The sequence below is a fragment of the Haliotis cracherodii genome, unplaced genomic scaffold (genome assembly GCF_022045235.1).
Source record: "Haliotis cracherodii isolate W230 unplaced genomic scaffold, xgHalCrac1.p SCAF_4, whole genome shotgun sequence".
NCBI classification, from domain to species: Eukaryota; Metazoa; Mollusca; class Gastropoda; order Lepetellida; family Haliotidae; genus Haliotis; species Haliotis cracherodii.
The window spans coordinates 57,027,860-57,049,466 of record NW_027266297.1 but is presented as its reverse complement, the minus strand read 5'-3'; the positions used below and the strand labels follow the sequence as shown (position 1 = coordinate 57,049,466).

At 40.9% G+C, this 21,607-nt stretch overlaps 1 protein-coding gene across 4 annotated transcripts in view; it reads left to right on the top strand.

Moving 5' to 3' along the window:
* LOC139478811 (tyrosine-protein phosphatase Lar-like) overlaps positions 1 to 20,305 on the top strand; it is an 83,388-nt gene extending 63,083 nt beyond the window's left edge. For all 4 annotated transcript variants that reach the window (XM_071261463.1, XM_071261464.1, XM_071261462.1 and 1 more), the window contains exons 14-17: positions 9,654 to 9,741; positions 11,157 to 11,211; positions 12,573 to 12,662; positions 17,039 to 20,305. In XM_071261463.1, the coding sequence (XP_071117564.1) occupies positions 9,654 to 9,741; positions 11,157 to 11,211; positions 12,573 to 12,662; positions 17,039 to 18,010 (1,205 nt within the window). In that variant the 3' untranslated portion in view covers positions 18,011 to 20,305. The remainder of the gene's footprint in view (positions 1 to 9,653; positions 9,742 to 11,156; positions 11,212 to 12,572; positions 12,663 to 17,038) is intronic.
* The last annotated feature ends 1,302 nt before the right edge of the window (positions 20,306 to 21,607 follow it).

Here is a 21,607-nt window from a genome sequence, read left to right as displayed (position 1 = left end):
TGAATTTGGGTCCAAGCAGAGTTAGCTCCCTTCCAAACCCACTGATAATGTGGTTTTGCATTGTAAACTTCTTCTGCTCTGAAAACAGTTTTTGGCCCTCAGTTCTTATGCAGAAAAAGGTTGAATATCATTGCTACCATTTTCGACGACTCTCTGTCCTTGTTGACATTTTAGACTGACGACTACATACCCAGGTGAGCTACAGCACTGTGGCAGCCATGTTTTCAACTAGAAATAATCAAACATGCAGTCGGCTGAAATTGATTTTTAAGGTTATTAAACCAGAGGTGTTTATTACTTTGCTGTCTATGTAGCTCAAGGCATGAGACTTTCATTTTACAGTCACACTTCATATAACGTGTATTTTCTCCTACCAAAAGGGGGCCACCCGTGCCCAGTCGTATAAGGCGCCGGGATTCGCTGTGCAGAGTTGCGGCCCTTGGGCATGCCAGAAACCTATATTTTTTACTTATCCTGCATTACTCCTTAATGCATTCACTGCTTACTTACGACCACTAGAAGGACAGCCTGCGAAGGTCCTGGGTGAAGAAATAAAGTTGTTGTTCTCAAGTCCCAATAAGTGGCCTTCCGTCGCTGTCCTGTGACCTTGATGACACCTAAGGTCATCTTCACATCACTGCTTGTCGCAGCACAGCTAGGACGTGTCCCAGCGGAGCTCTCCTTTTGGATTAATTATAGACCTTCAGTTTGTCTACAATCTTAAAAATTGATCTGCGATGGGTGATGTATTCTTTTCATATTACTTTCACCATGTTGTGTAGTTTTATGTGAATTAATTAGGCGTGTAAAGACTCTTGTCTTTTTTCCCGCCAAAATATTGTTGTTCGCCGCCATTTTGAATTGTGTTACAATCGTTTGCCTGCCAAGGTAGTCATATTGTTTACAATTCTCAGCTACGTATGTATAACATATTCTTATGTTCTTAAATACTACTAGCTTTGGCGTAACAGTGAGTTGCGTATACTCAAATTATTGTATACTTTTTCAACTCGTTAAAAATATGGTTGCCGAATCTACGGCATTCTTCCAGTCCCGCTTTATCAACAATTCTTTTATTGCGTACCTATGTTTATGCAATTAAATAGGTTTTTGTTGGTCTTTTTGGTTTACATTGAGTTGCGTATATGAACTATTGTATACTCTTGCAACTTGTAGTTTTGCCGATAGATTATTGTTCAATTCTATGGCATTATTCCAGTACCGCTTCATCAACAATGGCGTAATTGTGTAACTTATGATTGAGCGTGGTACTAATTGTCGTGGGAAAAATCTTACAAGATTATCATCCACGTTGTTTGGTCTGTACGCAGATGTGCTCTCCAAACCCTAAATGAAAATGTAAATACCCTTGGTTTACATTTAGTTGCGCATACAAAAAGATTGTATACCTTTGCAACTCATAATTTTGCCGATAGATTAGAGTTCAAATTCTTCGGCACTCTTCCAGTATTGTCTCATCAACAAGGGTTTAATTGTGTAACATACCTTTGAGCATTGTACTAATTGTCGTGGAAAAAACCTTACAAAGATTATCATCCACGTTGGTTGGTTTGCGAGCAGATGTGCTCTCCAATCTCTAAATGTAAATAGCCTTGGTTTACATTGAATTGCGTATATAAAAATATTGTATACCCTTGGAATTCGTATTTTTGCCGATAGATTACTGTTCAATTCTACGGCATTCTTCCAGTACCATTTCTTCAATGGTTTAATTGCGTAACTTATGTTTGCGTGGTGTACATATTGTCGTGGAATATTCGCCCAAAGCTCTTTATCCACGGTCCTAGGCATGCATTTAGATGTGCTCGCCCAAATTCAAAATGTAATTTTTGTGTAAATCTCTAATCCAACGAGTTTACTATATAAAAGCAGATTACTCACAATCATATTTTGCAGTTATTCCGTCGTGAGACGAGAGGAATGTTACTATCGCAGAATAGCGAATGACATGGTTCGGTCATTACCACCCAACCGTTATTATCAGCAGGTATTATGACGCCTGTGACTGCAGAAGTACACCATCCACCGAAATCAACAATACCGGAGGATTTTGTGAGTATCGTAACTGCTCTTATTTTTTCAGCCGCCGGACACTTCCAGATACATGTATGTTAATCTGTGAGGTCGGCGACAGCACCAGCGTATCAAGATGCTATGATGGGGGTAGATTAGACGCAAGCCTTGATCCAGTCAATACTTTTGAGCTTTGTGTCTGATTTATCTGCGCCGAGCGCAGCACTTGACTACAACCCAAGCACTTCTATTACGCAAGCGACGCACGATCAGCTTAGCGCTGTTCCAACATATCCAGCATAGACATGCGCCGAGCGCAGCGTCTGACTGCTACCCAAGCGCTCCTATCACGCAAGCGACGCACGATCAGCTTAGCACTGTTCCAACATATCCAGCATAGACCTGCGCCGAGCGCAGCGTCTGACGGCTACCCAATGCACTCCTATTACGCAAACGTCGCACGATCAGCTTAGCGCTGTTCCAACATTCCAGACCTGCGCTGAGCGCAGCGTCTGCGTACCAATCAAGGTCTCTACAATGACGTTAGCCCAAGGCTTACAGTGTACTCGGTTACGTAACCGGCACATGATCAGCTTAGCACATGTACCCGATTGGGAAGCAAACCATCTCGTGTCAGTAACGCCCTCCCCTGATAACAGGGTAAATAGGAGGGACACCACGAGGTCATTGGAGGAAGACTTCTCCAAAACTCACTTTTGCTCCGTCATTTAAGCGACCAATATCGTCAATGTTTGCAGTGGATCAGAATCTATTAGAGGATAACCCTATCTGAATAGATCACTTTCAAACTATCGTGTTTTTCCTACAGCGTCAGTTTGACCACAGGAAAATTCATCTTGAGACCGTTCTGACGGAGATTACCGTTACACCCAAGACTTTATAGCGTTTCCAACTGAGATGCTGGTTTCAAGGGCAGTCTATTACGTCAACCTTGGTCATCTACTCCCCTGTTCAACGAACAGATCGCAGACACGCACGTCAAGTTCCCAAAAAGCTTGGAAAGTCCAAGCGGGCTGGCAAGTCAGGGAATTATAAGCCTTGACGCGCGTTTCTCAGGGAAGACCAGCATTCCCTTACTGAGAAGGGAGTGGCAGAGACAAGTCTCAAGGACGATTTCGTACTTATCGCACTATATCATGGTGTCCGTATACGGGTAGAGATAACCCCACCGTTGACCACAGTTTGATTGGGAAAATCCAACATTGATATACTGTTGGTAAGAAGAGCTGTAGAGTGGGTTCACAACCCAGTTTTTACACCGGGGTTTTATCCTCACACCTACCTGGTACTCATGAAGGACCCAGACAAGATGAGAATTATCCACAATCTCTGTGTTCAACGAACGTTTGACTCTTGATCAGTCTCGACTATCCATCCCAACCGTAGACTTTTCAGGTCCAGTTCATTGAGGTTCACTACCAATGGTAGTATTTCCCATTTGACATGTCAGTGACACTTATGGCTATTTACAGGAGTAATGAAGCCAATAACTATCTACACGTGACGAACACTTGGTTCGAGTCGTAGATGGAGGGCGATCTACTGTATCATCAACACATGTCAATAACTGGGATAGACAATCAACGAGACGAAGTCGGGAGTATTCTCCTTCCTATTGACTTCAGTCCATAGGAGACCTGTTCAAGACAGACCAGGATATCCTATCTGTACCGAGGGACAGATGGCACAAGTTTCTACTTCTTTTGTCATCTACTCTACACCAACCACACACACTTCGCCAGTGGCAAGTGTTGCTAGGGTTAATCACCTCGGCACAGGAGTTAACTAGCATGGGCCGCTTACAACTGCGACCAATTCAATTTTTTCCTGAACCCTTACATCAGGAGTCAGGATCCACTCAAGGCCATCACTCTACCGACTAAGCTAGAGCCTTGCCTCAATTTGTGGCGTTGAATGTCTGCGGAGTCTCTTTATTCGGGTTTTCCCCAAATACACACCTGTTTGTGGACGGCCCCTTTCAGGGGTGGGGTCTTCACTTACAAGACCAGATAAACTCAGGGCCATGGCCCGGCGCTCAATGGAAGTGGCACACAAACAACTTGGAGTTGGAAGCTTTAATTCTGGCTATATCACATTGGCAGAATCAACTACAGTTAGCCCGACTCGCAATATCCACAGACAACAGCACTGTGGTGTGGTGCCTGTGCAATCGGGGAACAACACACTCCCACTCTTTACTTCTAAGGACATTCAGATTTGTTCCATCTAGTGGATCGGCTGTGACTAAAGTTCATAGTTCAGCACATCCCCGGATGTAGAAACAGACTGGCCGATACTTTATCACGTCCAGACAGGGTGGCTCCCACCGAGTGGAAATTTCTCACAGAAGCATTCCAGTTACTGCTTCAGGAATTCAGGCAACCAAACATTGACTTGTTTATTACTTGCCTAGGCCACCAACTCATGACGTATATCTCCCCGTTGCCGGATCCGCAGACTTGGGCGGTGGACGAGTTCAGTATCACTTGGGAAGGGCAAAAAAAAAAAAAAAAACTAACACTTTTCTGCCACCACTTTTACTTCCCAAGGTGATACAGGGGATCAAGGAGACAAGGTATCTCGATCTCTCCTTTGGTCGCACCCTGGTAACCGGCGAGAGAGTAGTTCGTCAAGCTCGGAAAAATCTAAAACGATTCACTACCCCTCTCACAGTGGTCCAACCTACTCATCCACCCTCAACAGAAAAGGCGTTGAAGTGCGAAGGGTTATTTCGACACGGGCAGCAAAGCTATAGCTTTAATTCATCGTTACTCTCCCAGAGACGACGATGACAAGTGGGGATCACTTGAGACTTTTTACAGGGAAGAAAAGAATCAAGACCCTACGATTGCGTCACAATTCCTAGAGGAATACCTCCTACATTGCGTACCCAAAAACACTTGGAAGGTAGCACCATTACTACGTAATTGGCTGCAATTATCTTAGTGTTGGCCGTTTCCGGAAAATCACAATGTGATTAAGGTCACGGAACTACAGGCCATATTATGCTCATTCAGGCTTGAGGATCAGAAGGCCAAGTTCCAGCCACCTGATTGGGACTTGAACGTGGTACTTCGAGGTTTGCGAGGGCCCCCTTCGAGCCCCTCATTGCATCCTCATTTCATCCTCATTTTCAAGCTCCTTCCCATCGCGTGACACCTTCGTTACACTCTCGGTATAGGATAGAGAGCTCCGCGAACGGGCTATCGCTGTGAGGAGCTTGGACATCACCAAGGAAAAATGGTTTCTCTTGGCATTAGCAATGGCGGTACGGGTGAGCGAACTACATGTGATCGACTCAACCCGGATCCGTTTTGAGCATGGGACGCACGGAACGGGACATCTAGGGTTATGCTGGGATTTTATTGCTAAAATCTACTACCGGGCCAACCCGACCGTTCCTTCACCATCCCACCGATATCGACTAGTGTGGGAATCGTACATGGTGAAGTTCTCCTGGGCTCGGTGCGAGCAGTTCGAGTTTTCATTCGACGCTCCAAGACTAGGAGTTCGACGAGGAGTTCGAGGAAGCGGTCATTGATACCCGTATTTACTTTGTCAACGACCGAAGTTAGTCGCATAATTGCAAACACCATATCTCTATGGTTACGTGCAGTAATCCTTCAGACATACGAGATCGCCAAACGGAACTCGCCGAGAGCGAATTACCCTCAAGATCTCAAGGTGTCAGCCTTACCAGGACTCAACACGGCACTTGTGGTTTTGGAACAATCACGGAAAGATATTTCTGGAGATTCGACACATATTTTCGTTAGTCATAACCTTCGCGTTGGGGCTCTCGGGGATGTCGAAAACGTTTGAAGTTTGGCCCTCTGGTTGTTATCCTGTAGGTTGCCAACCCCTGACGCAAGTAATGAACTCGCCCTATACAGAGCCAGTCAACTTCCATGTGCAGTCACTCAGTCGCCGCCAGTGGAAGAATATTAGACAATCTTGTTTGTCAGCGACGGCTCGATGACGTAGTAAGTAAAGAATTAGCTGGATAGCTATTATTTTCTTTATTACTATGCGTGTATATATAGGGAATTTCTCTTTAATTCCTATGTTCAATCTTTTTGATTTTTGAACAACCCTACCGTAATGGCGTTTTGTTTCCTTTCTGAACTTTTCCGCTTCACGGTTTATCGACCAACTGGTGTCGTATTGTAGGGTGTGAATTATTGAGGTTTCTGTATTCTGAAGGTTTACCCACCTCCAAACCGTCCGATACAGATGCATTAAGGAGTAATGCAGGATAAGTAAAAAATTTAGTAAAATCTAAATATTTTTTACATTTGTATACTTATCCTGCATTACTACGCTTAAGGCCCACCCGTCGTAAGACTTGCCTCCCCACTTTGGCTTCAGAAACCTCAAAAGTATGTTTTTCTAAGAGCTTGGGCGACAGGCAGTGATGTGAAGATGACCTTAGGTGTCATCAAGGTCACAGGACAGCGACGGAAGGCCACTTATTGGGACTTGAGAACAACAACTTTATTTCTTCACCCAGGACCTTCGCAGGCTGTCCTTCTAGTGGTCGTAAGTAAGCAGTGAATGCATTAAGGAGTAATGCAGGATAAGTATACAAATGTAAAAAATATTTAGATTTTACTAAAATTGTGGGTTCGAATCCCGGTTCGCCCCGATTATGTTTCTAGTCTTGTCAGCACCATACCCATGCTCGTGGGTTTCACCAAAGTGGTAAACGTCTGAGACCTGCATCACTTCGGGCTTTCCTCCCACATTAAGCTGACACGCCGCGATATAACTGTAATACTGTTAAAAGCGGCGTTAAACCAAACTCACTCACTCACCCACTCACTCACTCCAACCGAAAGTGATATCTATCCACTGGAAGTGTTAAACTAGACATTAGACATGTGTTTCCCAAACCGAAAGTTATGTCCCTATGTTCATATTATTTTCTATTAATGTTAAAAATAGGACTTTGTGATTCCAAGTCTCGTGTGTTTTCCCAAACAGGAAGTGATGTCACCAACCGGAAATAGCGATACCTTTGTTGTTACGGTAGCTATTAATAAGTACAGGTCTTTCTGTTCCAAAGTTTGACTGCTTTTGGCGTGTGCTTTAATAAAACGGCTGCGATGTGCGAAACCCTGGAGTTATTGTAGCTGTATCATTAAGGCAGAAAATAGAACTTTTTCTTCAAGATGTTTTGCTTTAGACGTGTGTTTTCCCAGAATGGAAGTGATGTTATTGAACCGGAAATGTAGACAATTTTCTTGTTAATTTTTAAAGAGGCATAGCACTTTCTGTTTTTAAGTTGTCTTTCATAAGATATATTATGCCTTTCCCAAACTGGAAGCGGTATCATTAAACTGGAGGTGCTTTTAACTTGTTAGTGAAGTAGGATATAGCATAGGGCTTTCTGTTTCGAGGTTGGTCTCATATTTCCTCAAACAGGAAGTGCTGTTATCAAACCGGAAGTGTTTATAATTTTTATTCCCCTGTTTTAAAAAAGCAATTAAATTAGCAATTATCATGTCCGTCTGTCTATCTGTCCTCTGTCCATTTTCCGTTTCCAGTGCATAAATCCTAAACCGTTGTATATTTCTTGTTGAAACTTGCTGTACAGATCAATTTAGTGGTAAACTGGTGCCTTTTGATGTTTTGGGATATTTATTAATTTAAAAAAAAGTTATGACGATGAGTTGGACTAGTTTCGAAGCAGAACTAAATTTTGTTGTTGATATTTCAAGATGAAACTTGCTAAACAGATCAGTCTAGTTGTGAACTGCTGCCTTTTGATGATTCTGATCATTATTTCGTTATTTTAAATTGTTTTCATATTTTCATGATAACAAGTTGAACTACTGAAAATGAGGGTAGTGTTTGTTTACGAAGCAGAACTCTAGTACTTTTGAATATTTCTGGTTGAATTTGCTATACTGATCAATCTCATTAAAATCAGATCTTAAAGTACTCACGGAAATGAAAAAAACCCTGTTTTTTCGACCTCAGATCTTAAATAAATGCAGTTAATATACAAAATATGAAAATATTCAAACAACTAAATTAGTACTAATTGGGCCGTGGCACAAATACAGTGTATCAAATGTTTTTATGCCTTTTTACACGTAAAAGTGTGTAAAATGTGAATAAAACAGACTATTGTGAAACGGGGCATAACCAGGTGTAAGTAGATCAAGGTGACCTGTGACACCTTGACGACAGGTGAGAACAGGTGCATAATGCCTATAGTCTGTTTCTGCTATATCAGTTTGGACTTAGTTTTATTTTTGAATGTTGAAAGTGCTGTCAAATTACCTCCTGTAAAGTACATTTTGTATTGTTCACTGAGATCAAACTAGCAAATCCAGACTAGTACTTTTCGAGTTGTTTTGTTATTTCGTATTTACAGCTACGTAACACTTTGTGTCGATTTTTAAATTGAGAAAAACAGTTTTTGTTCATTTCCGTGAGTACTTTAGTTCTCGCTTCTGCTTAACAAAGATCTGAGGACATCCCATTAGGGGTCATGTCAAAACGACCTTTCATCCGACCAATCAGAGCGTCGCTTACCAGATCATGAAAGTTACAGTTGGAATGAGATTTCTAATCATGCAGCCTCAAAAACACGGGGTATTCCGAACGATAGTTGCGGGTTTATCGACTGAATCCATACAAACTAGACCAACTATTAGCCATTCCAGAATGTTCTTTTGTTCAGGTTTCCAATTTGTAATCACGAATTTATCAAAATATGTTTCGAAGCGTAGTCGCGTATTTGAAATTAGTGCCATTAAGTTGGAGAAAGCTGCCTTCTGATTGGCTCAAGTTGACTTCTTGTCAGTCATTCCATTGGTCGGTCAAAGTTCGCAAAAGGTCGGTGTGACGTGACCTGTAATGGGATGTCCTCAGATCTTTGTTTAGCGGGAGCGAGAACTAGGATCTGATTTTAATGAGATTGCTATACTGATCAGTCTTTTTTATAATTTGGGATTTACCAAAAAAATAATTTTGTTTAGTTTTCATGACAAGTTTGACTTAGACTGAAAAGGAGGGAAAGTGCTCGTTTCTGGAGCAGAACTCCAAAACCATTGAATCTTTCTTGATAATTTAGCTATAATTATTCCCCCTTGTTGAATCGGTATCTATAAGCTCAAGACTTTGTTTCCAAGTTGTACTGCATAGGACATGTGATTTCTCTAATCAGAAGGGATGATAAATAAGACTGTAAGTACTATAACATTGTTACTATGATCTCAAGGGGCACAGGGGGGCACGGGTGGCCCAGTCGTTTAAAGCACTGCGATTAGCTGTGCAGAGTTGCGTCCCTTGGGCACGCCAGAAACCTGATTGTGGATTCCAATGCCGCTTCGCACCGATTATGTTTCTAGGTTTGTCAGCACCATACCCGTGCTCGTCGGTTTCACCGAAGTGGTAAACATCTGAGACCTGCATCACTTCGGGCTTTCCTCCCACATGAAGCTGAAACGCTGCGATATAACTGGAATACTGGAATAACCAACTCTTTCACTGACTCTAGGGGCACAGTTTGGTGGCATTCGGAAGAAGTAGGGATGGGTCCGCTTCTGTTATTGCATGAAGAATAAACACTTTTCCTCTTGTTTCAGATTTGTCAGCAGGAGAGATTACTGGCATTGCTGTTGCTTGTGCCTTCTTCGTTGTCGTCTTCTTGTTCTGCATGGTCAAATGTTACCGGTAGGTCTTCAGTCACAGATATACCTGGGCCCAGGAGCTGGGAATAAAAATCAAGTGCACTCTGATCCATTTAGTGTTTTGAGCACGCTCAAGGTTGTGGATTTGGCGCATTATTAATATGTACATTGTTATTATTATTATCCCCTGCCATGAAGTGGGGAGGGGGATATAAGAATGGAGTTTGTCCGTCTTTCCATCTGTCCATCCACTTCTGAAAGGGGATAATTCTTCTCAATAACTGTTTAAGTTAGAGAAAGGAAATTTTACACTCTAAAAATTGTTTTTCAATTCATTTTTTGCGGAGTTATGGCCCTTGATGTGGGCTATTCAACTTTGTGTAATGTGAAATAGGGACAAGTTTTCTCAGAAACTACTGAAATTATGTGAATGAAAGTCAATGAAAGCTTATCTAAGAGACTGAGTTCAAAAATTGGTGCTGTAAATTATTTTTTAACAGTTATGTATCTTGCTCCATGCTTTTCAACTTAGTACATATTGTCTGCAATAGGGACAAGTTTTCTCAGAAACTACTGACATCACATGAATGAAACTTTGCATGCTTATCTAAGACATACTTATCAAAACAGAGTTCCAAAGCGGTCCCGTAAATTATTTTGTTTCCAGAGTTACTTCCCTTGCTACATGTTTTTTCACTTTATTTTGAGTATACACAGTTACGTCCCTTGATCCATGTGATTTTACCTAGTGCATCGGGTCTGCAATAGGGACATTTTATTTCAGAAACTACTGAAGTTAGCTAATCTAGGAGATACTTATCAAGAGTTCGAGAATGAGTGCCATAAATTATTTTTCCCAGAGAAGAGGCCTTTTCTTTGTATTAATTTCACATTTAATCTTTTCTTCTGATGACATAAAGCGACTCTTGTGCCATTATTTTCTTTAAAGCTTAATAGGACTCTTGTTTTATAGTGCAGATTCACTGCTATATGAACAAACAAAATTCTAATGTGCCTCATGGGGTGGATGGGGGATAGTGATAACACTGTTTTCTTGTTGACCGTCTCCGTGGTCTAGTGGTAGACCGTCCGCCCGGAGAGCGGAAAGTCCGGGGTTCGATCCCTGGCCGCGTTATACCAAAAGACGTCAAAAGATGGTACTTGTTGTTACCCTGTCTGGCGCTCGGCATTAAGGGGCTAAACAAGGACTGGTCAGCTCGGAGTCAGTATACTGTGTCCGAGTGGGGTATACAACTGCGGCATGGTATCTCAGTGAGCTAGCACTATAAATCGGCATCAGTCCGGACTAGTACAAGCAGCCACACAAACACACACACACACATACATGCACGTCGCTATCTAAGTGCAATAATCTTGGACGCGATGTTATACCCCATTTCACCTCACCTCACTGTTTTCTTGTTATTTAATATTACTAAATATGTATATTATTTTTAGTTATGCCAGCAAAAAGTGCAGAGAAAAGGAGAAGATTATTCTTCCTTCAGTTCCGGTGAGTATTCTTTGCAATCTTAAAACCTTAAGGAGCTTCTAGCTTACCCACATCCACACCATAACCATCCTGGCTTTTTAACCAAGTCAGAAACATGGAGTTTACTTGGAGATGGGCACATGTCATTGAGTTCATTCTAGACCAGAGTCAGTTGTTTTCACTGTTTTCACATGACAATGATTGACGTCTTCAATCTTCCATAATGATGTTATAACTTTACAATCAGACAAGTCAAGCGTTTCCACTGCTCGATTCCACAAGTTGGTCATAGCATTATGACCCGAGTAACTGACCTGTGAAGATCTGGGGTAGAATAGGTCTTCAGCAACTCATGCTTGCCGCAAAAGGCGACTATGCTTGTCGTATGAGTCAACTAGTGGGAATCGGGTGGTCAGGCTCGCTGATTTAGTTGATACATGTCATTGTATTTCAATTGGATCGATGCTCATGTCAATCACTGGACAAACAAACAAACATACAATCAAAAGAGCATAACTTTCAACACTGGTCTTGCACTGTGTTTGACCCTGGTGGTTTCCACTGCTCCTCAGGAGCTGACTACAATAATCCTTGTTCTAAGGACGGTAAAGGAAAACATGGATGAAGATTGATGATGACTCTTTGATGTGGTGCTGCTTAAAAAATCCACCATAATATCATTTTGTTTTTTGTTTCAAATATCATTATGTTTTTTGTTTCACACGTCCAAACCCAGTGAACATGGTGAGGAATCAAGCAACCTGTGTTTGGTGGAACTTGACCTGCCCCCCCCCCCCATCCAATCCATTAAGTGAACTCTTTCCTCCAGATACTTACCCAGATTCCCCATGGGCACTTGTCATAAGAAGCAACTGCATTGAAATTATGGGTAGAGAATAGGCGACTAATGGAATCAGGTGTCAGGCTGACGTGGTTGATGCTTGACATCATTTCCTACTGGTGTTGATCCATGCTCATAATGTCAATCACTGGATTGTCTGGCTCATATAGCAGGAATATTGCTGAGTGCATCATTAAACGAGAAACAATCCAACAAACAAGCAAACAGAATTACGGTGATTGGAACGGGTGGTCAGTCATGCTCATGGCCCAGCCTGTTATTTACAGACCGCCATCACATAGCTGGAATATTGATGAGTACAGCGTTAAACAACAAACAAACAGAGTTACAGTGATTGGACAGGGTGGTTAGCCCCAGTGACCTTGTCATTGTTACGAGACATTGCTAATGCTTCAGCCACGTTGTTTGTCTGGCACAGGTTATTTACACACTGGCATGACATGTTGCTGACAGTGTCTTAAACAACATTCACTCTGTCGCTTTAGATGACACTCAAACTGGGGAATCTTCTCTATTCCAGGACTTCATCTCCGCAGACTTAACTGAAACAATCAGAACAGTCACATTCAAGCCACCGCCGGAGGAGAAGTGTGCAGAGAGACAGAAGAAGGTGTGTGTGGATTATGTAAAGGCACTTTTTGCACATCTTAATTCCAGTTTAGCATTTGTCCCACCAACATGTGCTTGTCGTAAGGGACGACTTAAGGGATCGAGTGATCAGGCTCTGTGACTTGGTTGATGCATGTCATCTTACCCTGATGGCCTTGATCATTGGATTGTCTGGTCCAGATTTGATTAAACATGCTGCCATCATATATTGGCGAGTGTAGCATTAGACAAATAAATTGATACACATATATCTGATATGAAGCTATATACTGCTCCACTCTGATACATAGCTATATACTGCTCCACTCTGATACATAGCTATATACTGCTCAACGCTGATACATAGCTATATACTGCTCCACTCTGATACATAGCTATATACTGCTCCACTCTTATACATAGCTATATACTGCTCCACTTTGATACAAAGCCATATATTGCTCCACTCTGATACATAGCTATATACTGCTCCACTCTGATACATAGCTATATACTACTCCACTCTGATACATAGCTATATACTACTCCACTCTTAAACATAGCTATATACTGCTCCACTTTGATACAAAGCCATATATTGCTCCACTCTGATACATAGCTATATACTGCTCCACTCTGATACATAGCTATATACTGCTCCACTCTGATACATAGCTATATACTGCTCCACTATGATACATAGCTATATACTGCTCCACTCTGATACATAGCTATATACTGCTCCACTCTTATACATAGCTATATACTGCTCCACTCTGATACATAGCTATATACTGCTCCACGCTGATACATAGCTATATACTGCTCCACTCTTATACATAGCTATATACTGCTCCACTCTTTTACATAGCTATATACTGCTCCACGCTGATACATAGCTATATACTGCTCCACTCTGATACATAGCTATATACTGCTCCACTCTTATACATAGCTATATACTGCTCCACTCTGATACATAGCTATATACTGCTCCACTCTGATACATAGCTATATACTGCTCCACTCTTATACATAGCTATATACTGCTCCACGCTGATACATAGCTATATACTGCTCCACTCTGATACATAGCTATATACTGCTCCACTCTTATACATAGCTATATACTGCTCCACTCTGATACATAGCTATATACTGTTCCACTCTGATACATAGCTATATACTGCTCCACGCTGATACATAGCTATATACTGCTCCACTCTGATACATAGCTATATACTGCTCCACTCTGATACATAGCTATATACTGCTCCACTCTTATACATAGCTATATACTGCTCCACGCTGATACATAGCTATATACTGCTCCACTCTGATACATAGCTATATACTGCTCCACTCTGATACATAGCTATATACTGCTCCACTCTGATACATAGCTATATACTGCTCCACTCTGATACATAGCTATATACTGCTCCACTCTTATACATAGCTATATACTGCTCCACGCTGATACATAGCTATATACTGCTCCACTCTGATACATAGCTATATACTGCTCCACTCTTATACATAGCTATATACTGTTCCACTCTGATACATAGCTATATACTGTTCCACTCTGATACATAGCTATATACTGCTCCACGCTGATACATAGCTATATACTGCTCCACTCTGATACATAGCTATATACTGCTCCACTCTGATACATAGCTATATACTGCTCCACTCTTATACATAGCTATATACTGCTCCACGCTGATACATAGCTATATACTGCTCCACTCTGATACATAGCTATATACTGCTCCACTCTTATACATAGCTATATTCTGCTCCACGCTGATACATAGCTATATACTGCTCCACTCTGATACATAGCTATATACTGCTCCACTCTGATACATAGCTATATACTGCTCAACTCTGATACATAGCTATATACTGTTCCACTCTGATACATAGCTATATACTGCTCCACTCTTTTACATAGCTATATACTGCTCCACTCTGATACATAGCTATATACTACTCCACGCTGATACATAGCTATATACTGCTCCACGCTGATACATAGCTATATACTGTTCCACTCTGATACATAGCTATATACTGCTCCACGCTGATACATAGATATATACTGCTCCACGCTGATACATAGATATATACTGCTCCATGCTGATACATAGCTATATACTGCTCCGCCCTGATACATAGCTATATACTGCTCCACGCTGATACATAGCTATATACTGCTCCACTCTGATACATAGCTATATACTGCTCCACTCTGATACATAGCTATATACTGCTCCACTCTTATACATAGCTATATACTGCTCAACGCTGATACATAGCTATATACTGCTCCACTCTGATACATAGCTATATACTGCTCCACTCTTATACATAGCTATATACTGCTCCACGCTGATACATAGCTATATACTGCTCCACACTGATACATAGCTATATACTGCTCCACTCTGATACATAGCTATATACTGCTCCACTCTGATACATAGCTATATACTGTTCCACTCTGATACATAGCTATATACTGCTCCACTCTTTTACATAGCTATATACTGCTCCACGCTGATACATAGCTATATACTGCTCCACGCTGATACATAGCTATATACTGGTCGCTCTGATACATAGCTATATACTGCTCCACTCTGATACATAGCTATATACTGCTCCACTCTGATACATAGCTATATACTGCTCCACTCTTTTACATAGCTATATACTGCTCCACGCTGATACATAGCTATATACTGCTCCACTCTGATACACAGCTATATACTGCTCCACTCTGATACATAGCTATATACTGCTCCGACCTGATACATAGCTATATACTGTTCCACTCTGATACATAGCTATATACTGCTCCACTCTTATACATAGCTATATACTGCTCCACGCTGATACATAGCTATATACTGCTCCACTCTGATACACAGCTATATACTGCTCCACACTGATACATAGCTATATACTGCTCCTCGCTGATACATAGCTATATACTGCTCCATTCTGATACATAGCTATATACTGCTCAACTCTGATACACAGCTATATACTGCTCCACTCTGATACATAGCTATATACTGCTCCATGCTGATACATAGCTATATACTGCTCCACTCTGATACATAGCTATATACTGGTCCGCTCTGATACATAACTATGTACTGCTCCACTCTGATACATAGCTATATACTGCTCCACTCTGATACATAGCTATATACTGCTCCACTCTTTTACATAGCTATATACTGCTCCTCTCTGATACATAGCTATATACTGCTCCTCTCTGATACATAGCTATATACTGTTCCACTCTGAGACATAGCTATGTACTGCTCCACCTTGATACACAGCTATATACTGCTCCGCTCTGATACATAGCTATATACTGCTCCTCGCTGATACATAGCTATATACTGCTCCATTCTGATACATAGCTATATACTGCTCCACTCTGATACACAGCTATATACTGCTCCACTCTGATACATAGCTATATACTGCTCCATTCTGATACATAGCTATATACTGCTCCACTCTGATACATAGCTATATACTGCTCCACTGTGATACATAGCTATATACTGCTCCACCCTAATACATAGCTATATACTGCTCCACTCTGATACATAGCTATATACTGCTCCACTCTGATACACAGCTATATACTGCTCCACTCTGATACATAGCTATATACTGCTCCACTCTGATACATAGCTATATACTGCTCCACTCTGATACATAGCTATATACTGCTCCACGCTGATACATAGCTATATACTGCTCCACTGTGATACATAGCTATATACTGCTCCACTCTGATACATAGCTATATACTGCTCCACGCTGATACATAGATATATACTGCTCCACTCTGATACATACCCTAATACATAGCTATATACTGCTCCACTCTGATACATAGCTATATACTGCTCCACTCTGATACATAGCTATATACTGCTCCACTCTGATACATAGCTATATACTGCTCCACGCTGATACATAGATATATACTGCTCCACTCTGATACATACCCTAATACATAGCTATATACTGCTCCACTCTGATACATAGCTATATACTGCTCCACTCTGATACATAGCTATATACTGCTCCACTCTGATACATAGCTATATACTACTCCACTCTCTGATATGTTTCTGAATTTGAATTGGAAAATGTAATACAACAGTTTGGTCCCTACTGCTGTATTTTAAAATAGCAACAGTGTCCATGGTAGGGCTACTTGACTCTTCCCTGCTATTGCTTCATAATGTACCTACCTCCCCAATGTCATGAAAATAATGATTGTTTTAAAATGGGCTATGCCTTATCTGACAGATCTGAAGAGAGAGATTAATTAATCTGTTTAAGTTTTTCCTACAGACCAACCTACACACTGATCGACAGCTGAGTGTGGACAGTGGGCGTGGCAGTCTGACCGGAGATGATCAGAGTCCCTCCCCTCTCTCTCCATCCAGTCAGTTCAAGCCCAAGTTTGAACCTGTGGAGGAGGAGGAAGCTAAGCGAGGCTCTGGGTCAGAGCCCCAGAGTGCCAACAGCCTCCCCCATGGCTACTCCAAGGTGGCTGACACCAGCGGTAGTGCCGGTGATCCTCCGCCTCTCATCATGGACTGCCTTCCCGTGGTGTGTCTTACCGATCCAATTATGGACAATCCGTGGGACGATTCTTATGGGTCTCTGGATGAGGAGAGTTTCAACAACCAGGGTTACGATGAGTATGTCATAGCAGCTAACAGGGAAGGAGAAGTTGAGGAAGGAAAGGGTGTTAATCCAGGTTTTGTCCCGGATGAGGAAGCGGACAAGTCTGAAGCTGATGAACTTTGTCAGGAAGACATGTTTGTTGAGAATGCAAGAGAGGGAGATTGTCTGCAAGGTGTGTCTAACTGGCGTCAGCCATTAGCAGACAATGTGATACGTGAAGGTGGTCATGGAATGACAGCATTCAGTTTGGACAACTTTTATGGGGGTTTGAAAGTTCCAACTGTGGAGAACCAGTACCAGTCACTCCCAGGAGGAAACAAGTCATGTGAAGATGTCACTGCCCTGACAACACAGCCAGAAGTCCCATATACGTCTCAACAAGGAGAGAATCATTCATATGAAGATATCAACACACTAAAAACACAACCAGAAAATCCATACACCTCTCTACAAGAATCAAGAAATCCCCAAATACCATCAGACATTACTGAAAAGAAGATTTCCATTCCTGAAGGGAATGCATGCAAGGATGAGAGGAATATTCTGGGAGAAGGGGATGAGGGGCTTGGATCTTCCAATGGTTCATACACTTCGGACACCTCTGATCACCAGAATCAACTGACTTGTCTGTGATTGTTCCGAAGACACCATCAGTTTCTACAGAAGATGTCTGGGTCCACCTCTCATATCACTTTCACTTGCTTCAAACAAAATTGATGCCACCAGGCACCAGTCAAGATGATCTGATCAATAATCAAGATCTATATTGTAATAAAATCCTGACAAAAAACATGAAAAGATTTGGAAAATCTGGACGGCAGTTGACTTCGTAATGCAATTTGGAAACAAAAGGGCGCTCTTGCCTCAGGAAGATGAAGAAGTGGGAGAGGGTGCTGGTTCTGACTTACAGGTGCAACGCTTCTATCAACAAGTCACATCAACTTGGCTTTGTCTCTGGACCACGATTATCTTCTGCCATATTTCAACTTGAAACCATCCTGGTACATACGGGGAATATCTACAAGCCAATGCCAAAAATTGGCAGCTCATCACGTCCGACCTTTGGTTACTCGAGTTTGTTCACACGGGATACAAGTTGCAATTTCACCTGCGTCGGGCACTTGTAGGGACCAAGTTGGTGGCAATAAACTATTGAATTGTGTATTCATAGCTTTCGGCCATGGGAGCTGTGTCACTTGTCAGAGGGGTACACAAAGTATGTGATCTAGACTACAAGTTGTCGGACTTTCATATATGTTGAAGCCTCGGTGGCTGAGTGGGTTAGATCCTTGACTTTGTGTGCTGGTGATAAGATACTTCACTCTGGCAGTGTGGGATCGAAAAAAAGGAACTAAATTCGGTACTTTACTGAGAAAGTGTTATCCCAAATGTGACATTTGTATCGTCAGGAAAAAAGTCTGTCATAATCTATCCTTAGGTCATCACTATGGAGTAGCCAATCACAGGAATTTGGTGTCACATATTTGTTTGATACCATTTAACTCAAGTGAGTTTCTCAATCACAGGAGCTTTAAGAAATAGGTATACATGCTTTGATATTCCAAGATTTTATAGTGACACGACTAGGACTGCGGCTCGTAACGCAGGTACTCGGGTTGTGTGGGTACTGAGTAGGACCCACACGACTAGGACTGGGCTCATAATGCAGGTACTCGGGTTGTGTGGGTACTGAGTAGGACCCACACGACTAGGACTGCGGCTCGTAACGCAGGTACTCGGGTTGTGTGGGTACTGAGTAGGACCCACACGACTAGGACTGCGGCTCGTAACGCAGGTACTCGGGTTGTGTGGGTACTGAGTAGGACCCACACGACTAGGACTGCGGCTCGTAACGCAGGTACTCGGGTTGTGTGGGTACTGAGTAGGACCCACACGACTAGGACTGCGGCTCGTAACGCAGGTACTCGGGTTGTGTGGGTACTGAGTAGGACCCACACGACTAGGACTGCGGCTCGTAACGCAGGTACTCGGGTTGTGTGGGTACTGAGTAGGACCCACACGACGAGGACATCGGCTCGTAACGCAGGTACTCGGGTTGTGTAGGTACTGAGTAGGACCCACACGACTAGGACTGCGGCTCGTAACGCAGGTACTCGGGTTGTGTGGGTACTGAGTAGGACCCGGGTACCCGTACCCGTGGTTAGTGACGTGATGTATTGTTGAATGACAAAAAGGAATCTAGAACTTTATGATTACACTACAAATGTTGGCATTTCTTTCTGACTATGCACCCACTTTTCATGTGGTTGAATAAAGATATACCTTAAGCCAACTTCAGTGTATGGATGACCAGATTGTTTGATACATGTATCTAAATACATTTTGCCGGGGCTATTGTAAAAATATAATGCCCAAACAGACATTTTGTACCTATCTCCTAAGACCTACAGCGGGTACCCGGTAGAGTCGGGCAATATGGGGTTGGGTACCTGGGTAGTAAATTCGGACTCGTCCAGCCCTAGACACAACCACAATCTGTCTCTGACACAAAAGCTACTGGTGTTAAAACATTTTTGAGGTTTGTTTTATGAAACTACACCCTGCCACAGGGGAAATATGTGATGTCATCTAGTGTTGAAACCAAGCACCTGCTGTTCCTGAAGCAGAGGGAGATGACTTTAAACAGCAAATAGTGTTGCCTTGAAGCACTTGGCCATAGGAGTTGGGAAGGATTAATAAGTATGATCATCATCACTGATGTATTATTGACAATCACTAAAGTGTTAATGATAATCACTGAAGTATTGATAATCACTGAAGTATTATTGATAATCACTGAAATATTATTAATAATCACTGATGTATTATTGATAATCACTGATGTATCATTAATAATCACTGAAGTATTATTGATAATCACTGATGTATTATTGATAATCACTGATGTATCATTAATAATCACTGAAGTATTATTGATAATCACTGAAGTATCACTGAAGTATTATTGATAATCACTGATGTATTATTGATAATCACTGAAGTATTATTGATAATCACTGATGTATCATTAATAATCACTGAAGTATTATTGATAATCACTCATGTATTATTGATAATCACTGATGTATCATTAATAATCACTGAAGCATTATTGATAATCACTGATGTATTATTGATAATCACTGATGTATCATTAATAATCACTGAAGTATTATTGATAATCACTGAAGTATCACTGAAGTATTATTGATAATCACTGAAGTATTATTGATAATCACTGATGTATTATTGATAATCACTGAAGTATTATTGATAATCACTGATGTATCATTAATAATCACTGAAGTATTATTTATAATCACTGAAATATTATTAATAATCACTAAAGTATTGTTAATAAAGTGTTATTGATAATCCCTGAAGTATTATTGATAATCCCTGAAGTATTATTGATAATCACTGAAGTATTATTGATAATCACTGATGTATCATTAATAATCACTGAAGTATTATTGATAATCACTGAAATATTATTAATAATCACTAAAGTATTGTTAATAAAGTGTTATTGATAATCCCTGAAGTATTATTGATAATCACTGATGTATTATTGATATAATCACTGAAGTATTATTGATAATCACTGATGTATTATTGATAATCACTGATGTATCATTAATAATCACTGAAGTATTATTGATAATCACTGAAATATTATTGATAATCACTGAAGTATTATTGATAATCACTGATGTATTATTGATAATCACTGAAGTATTATTGGTAATCACTGATGTATTATTAATGATCACTGAAGTATTATTGATAATCACTGATGTATTATTGATAATCACTGAAGTATTATTGATAATCACTGATGTATTATTGATAATCACTGAAGTATTATTGATAATCACTGATGTATCATTAATAATCCCTGAAGTATTATTGATAATCACTGAAATATTATTAATAATCACTAAAGTATTATTAATAAAGTGTTATTGATAATCCCTGAAGTATTATTGATAATCACTGAAGTATTATTGATAATCACTGATGTATTATTGATAATCACTGATGTATTATTGATAATCACTGAAGTGTTATAGATAATCATGAACATAAAAACATTGTCATTAACTGCATAATATCACCACAAAGTTAAACCTCATGTAGTGCTATTATTTAGTATGTATTTTTGTAATGAACTTCAGTATTTATCATAATTGATAATACAACATTTGCAGAAACCACTTTCAATCTGCC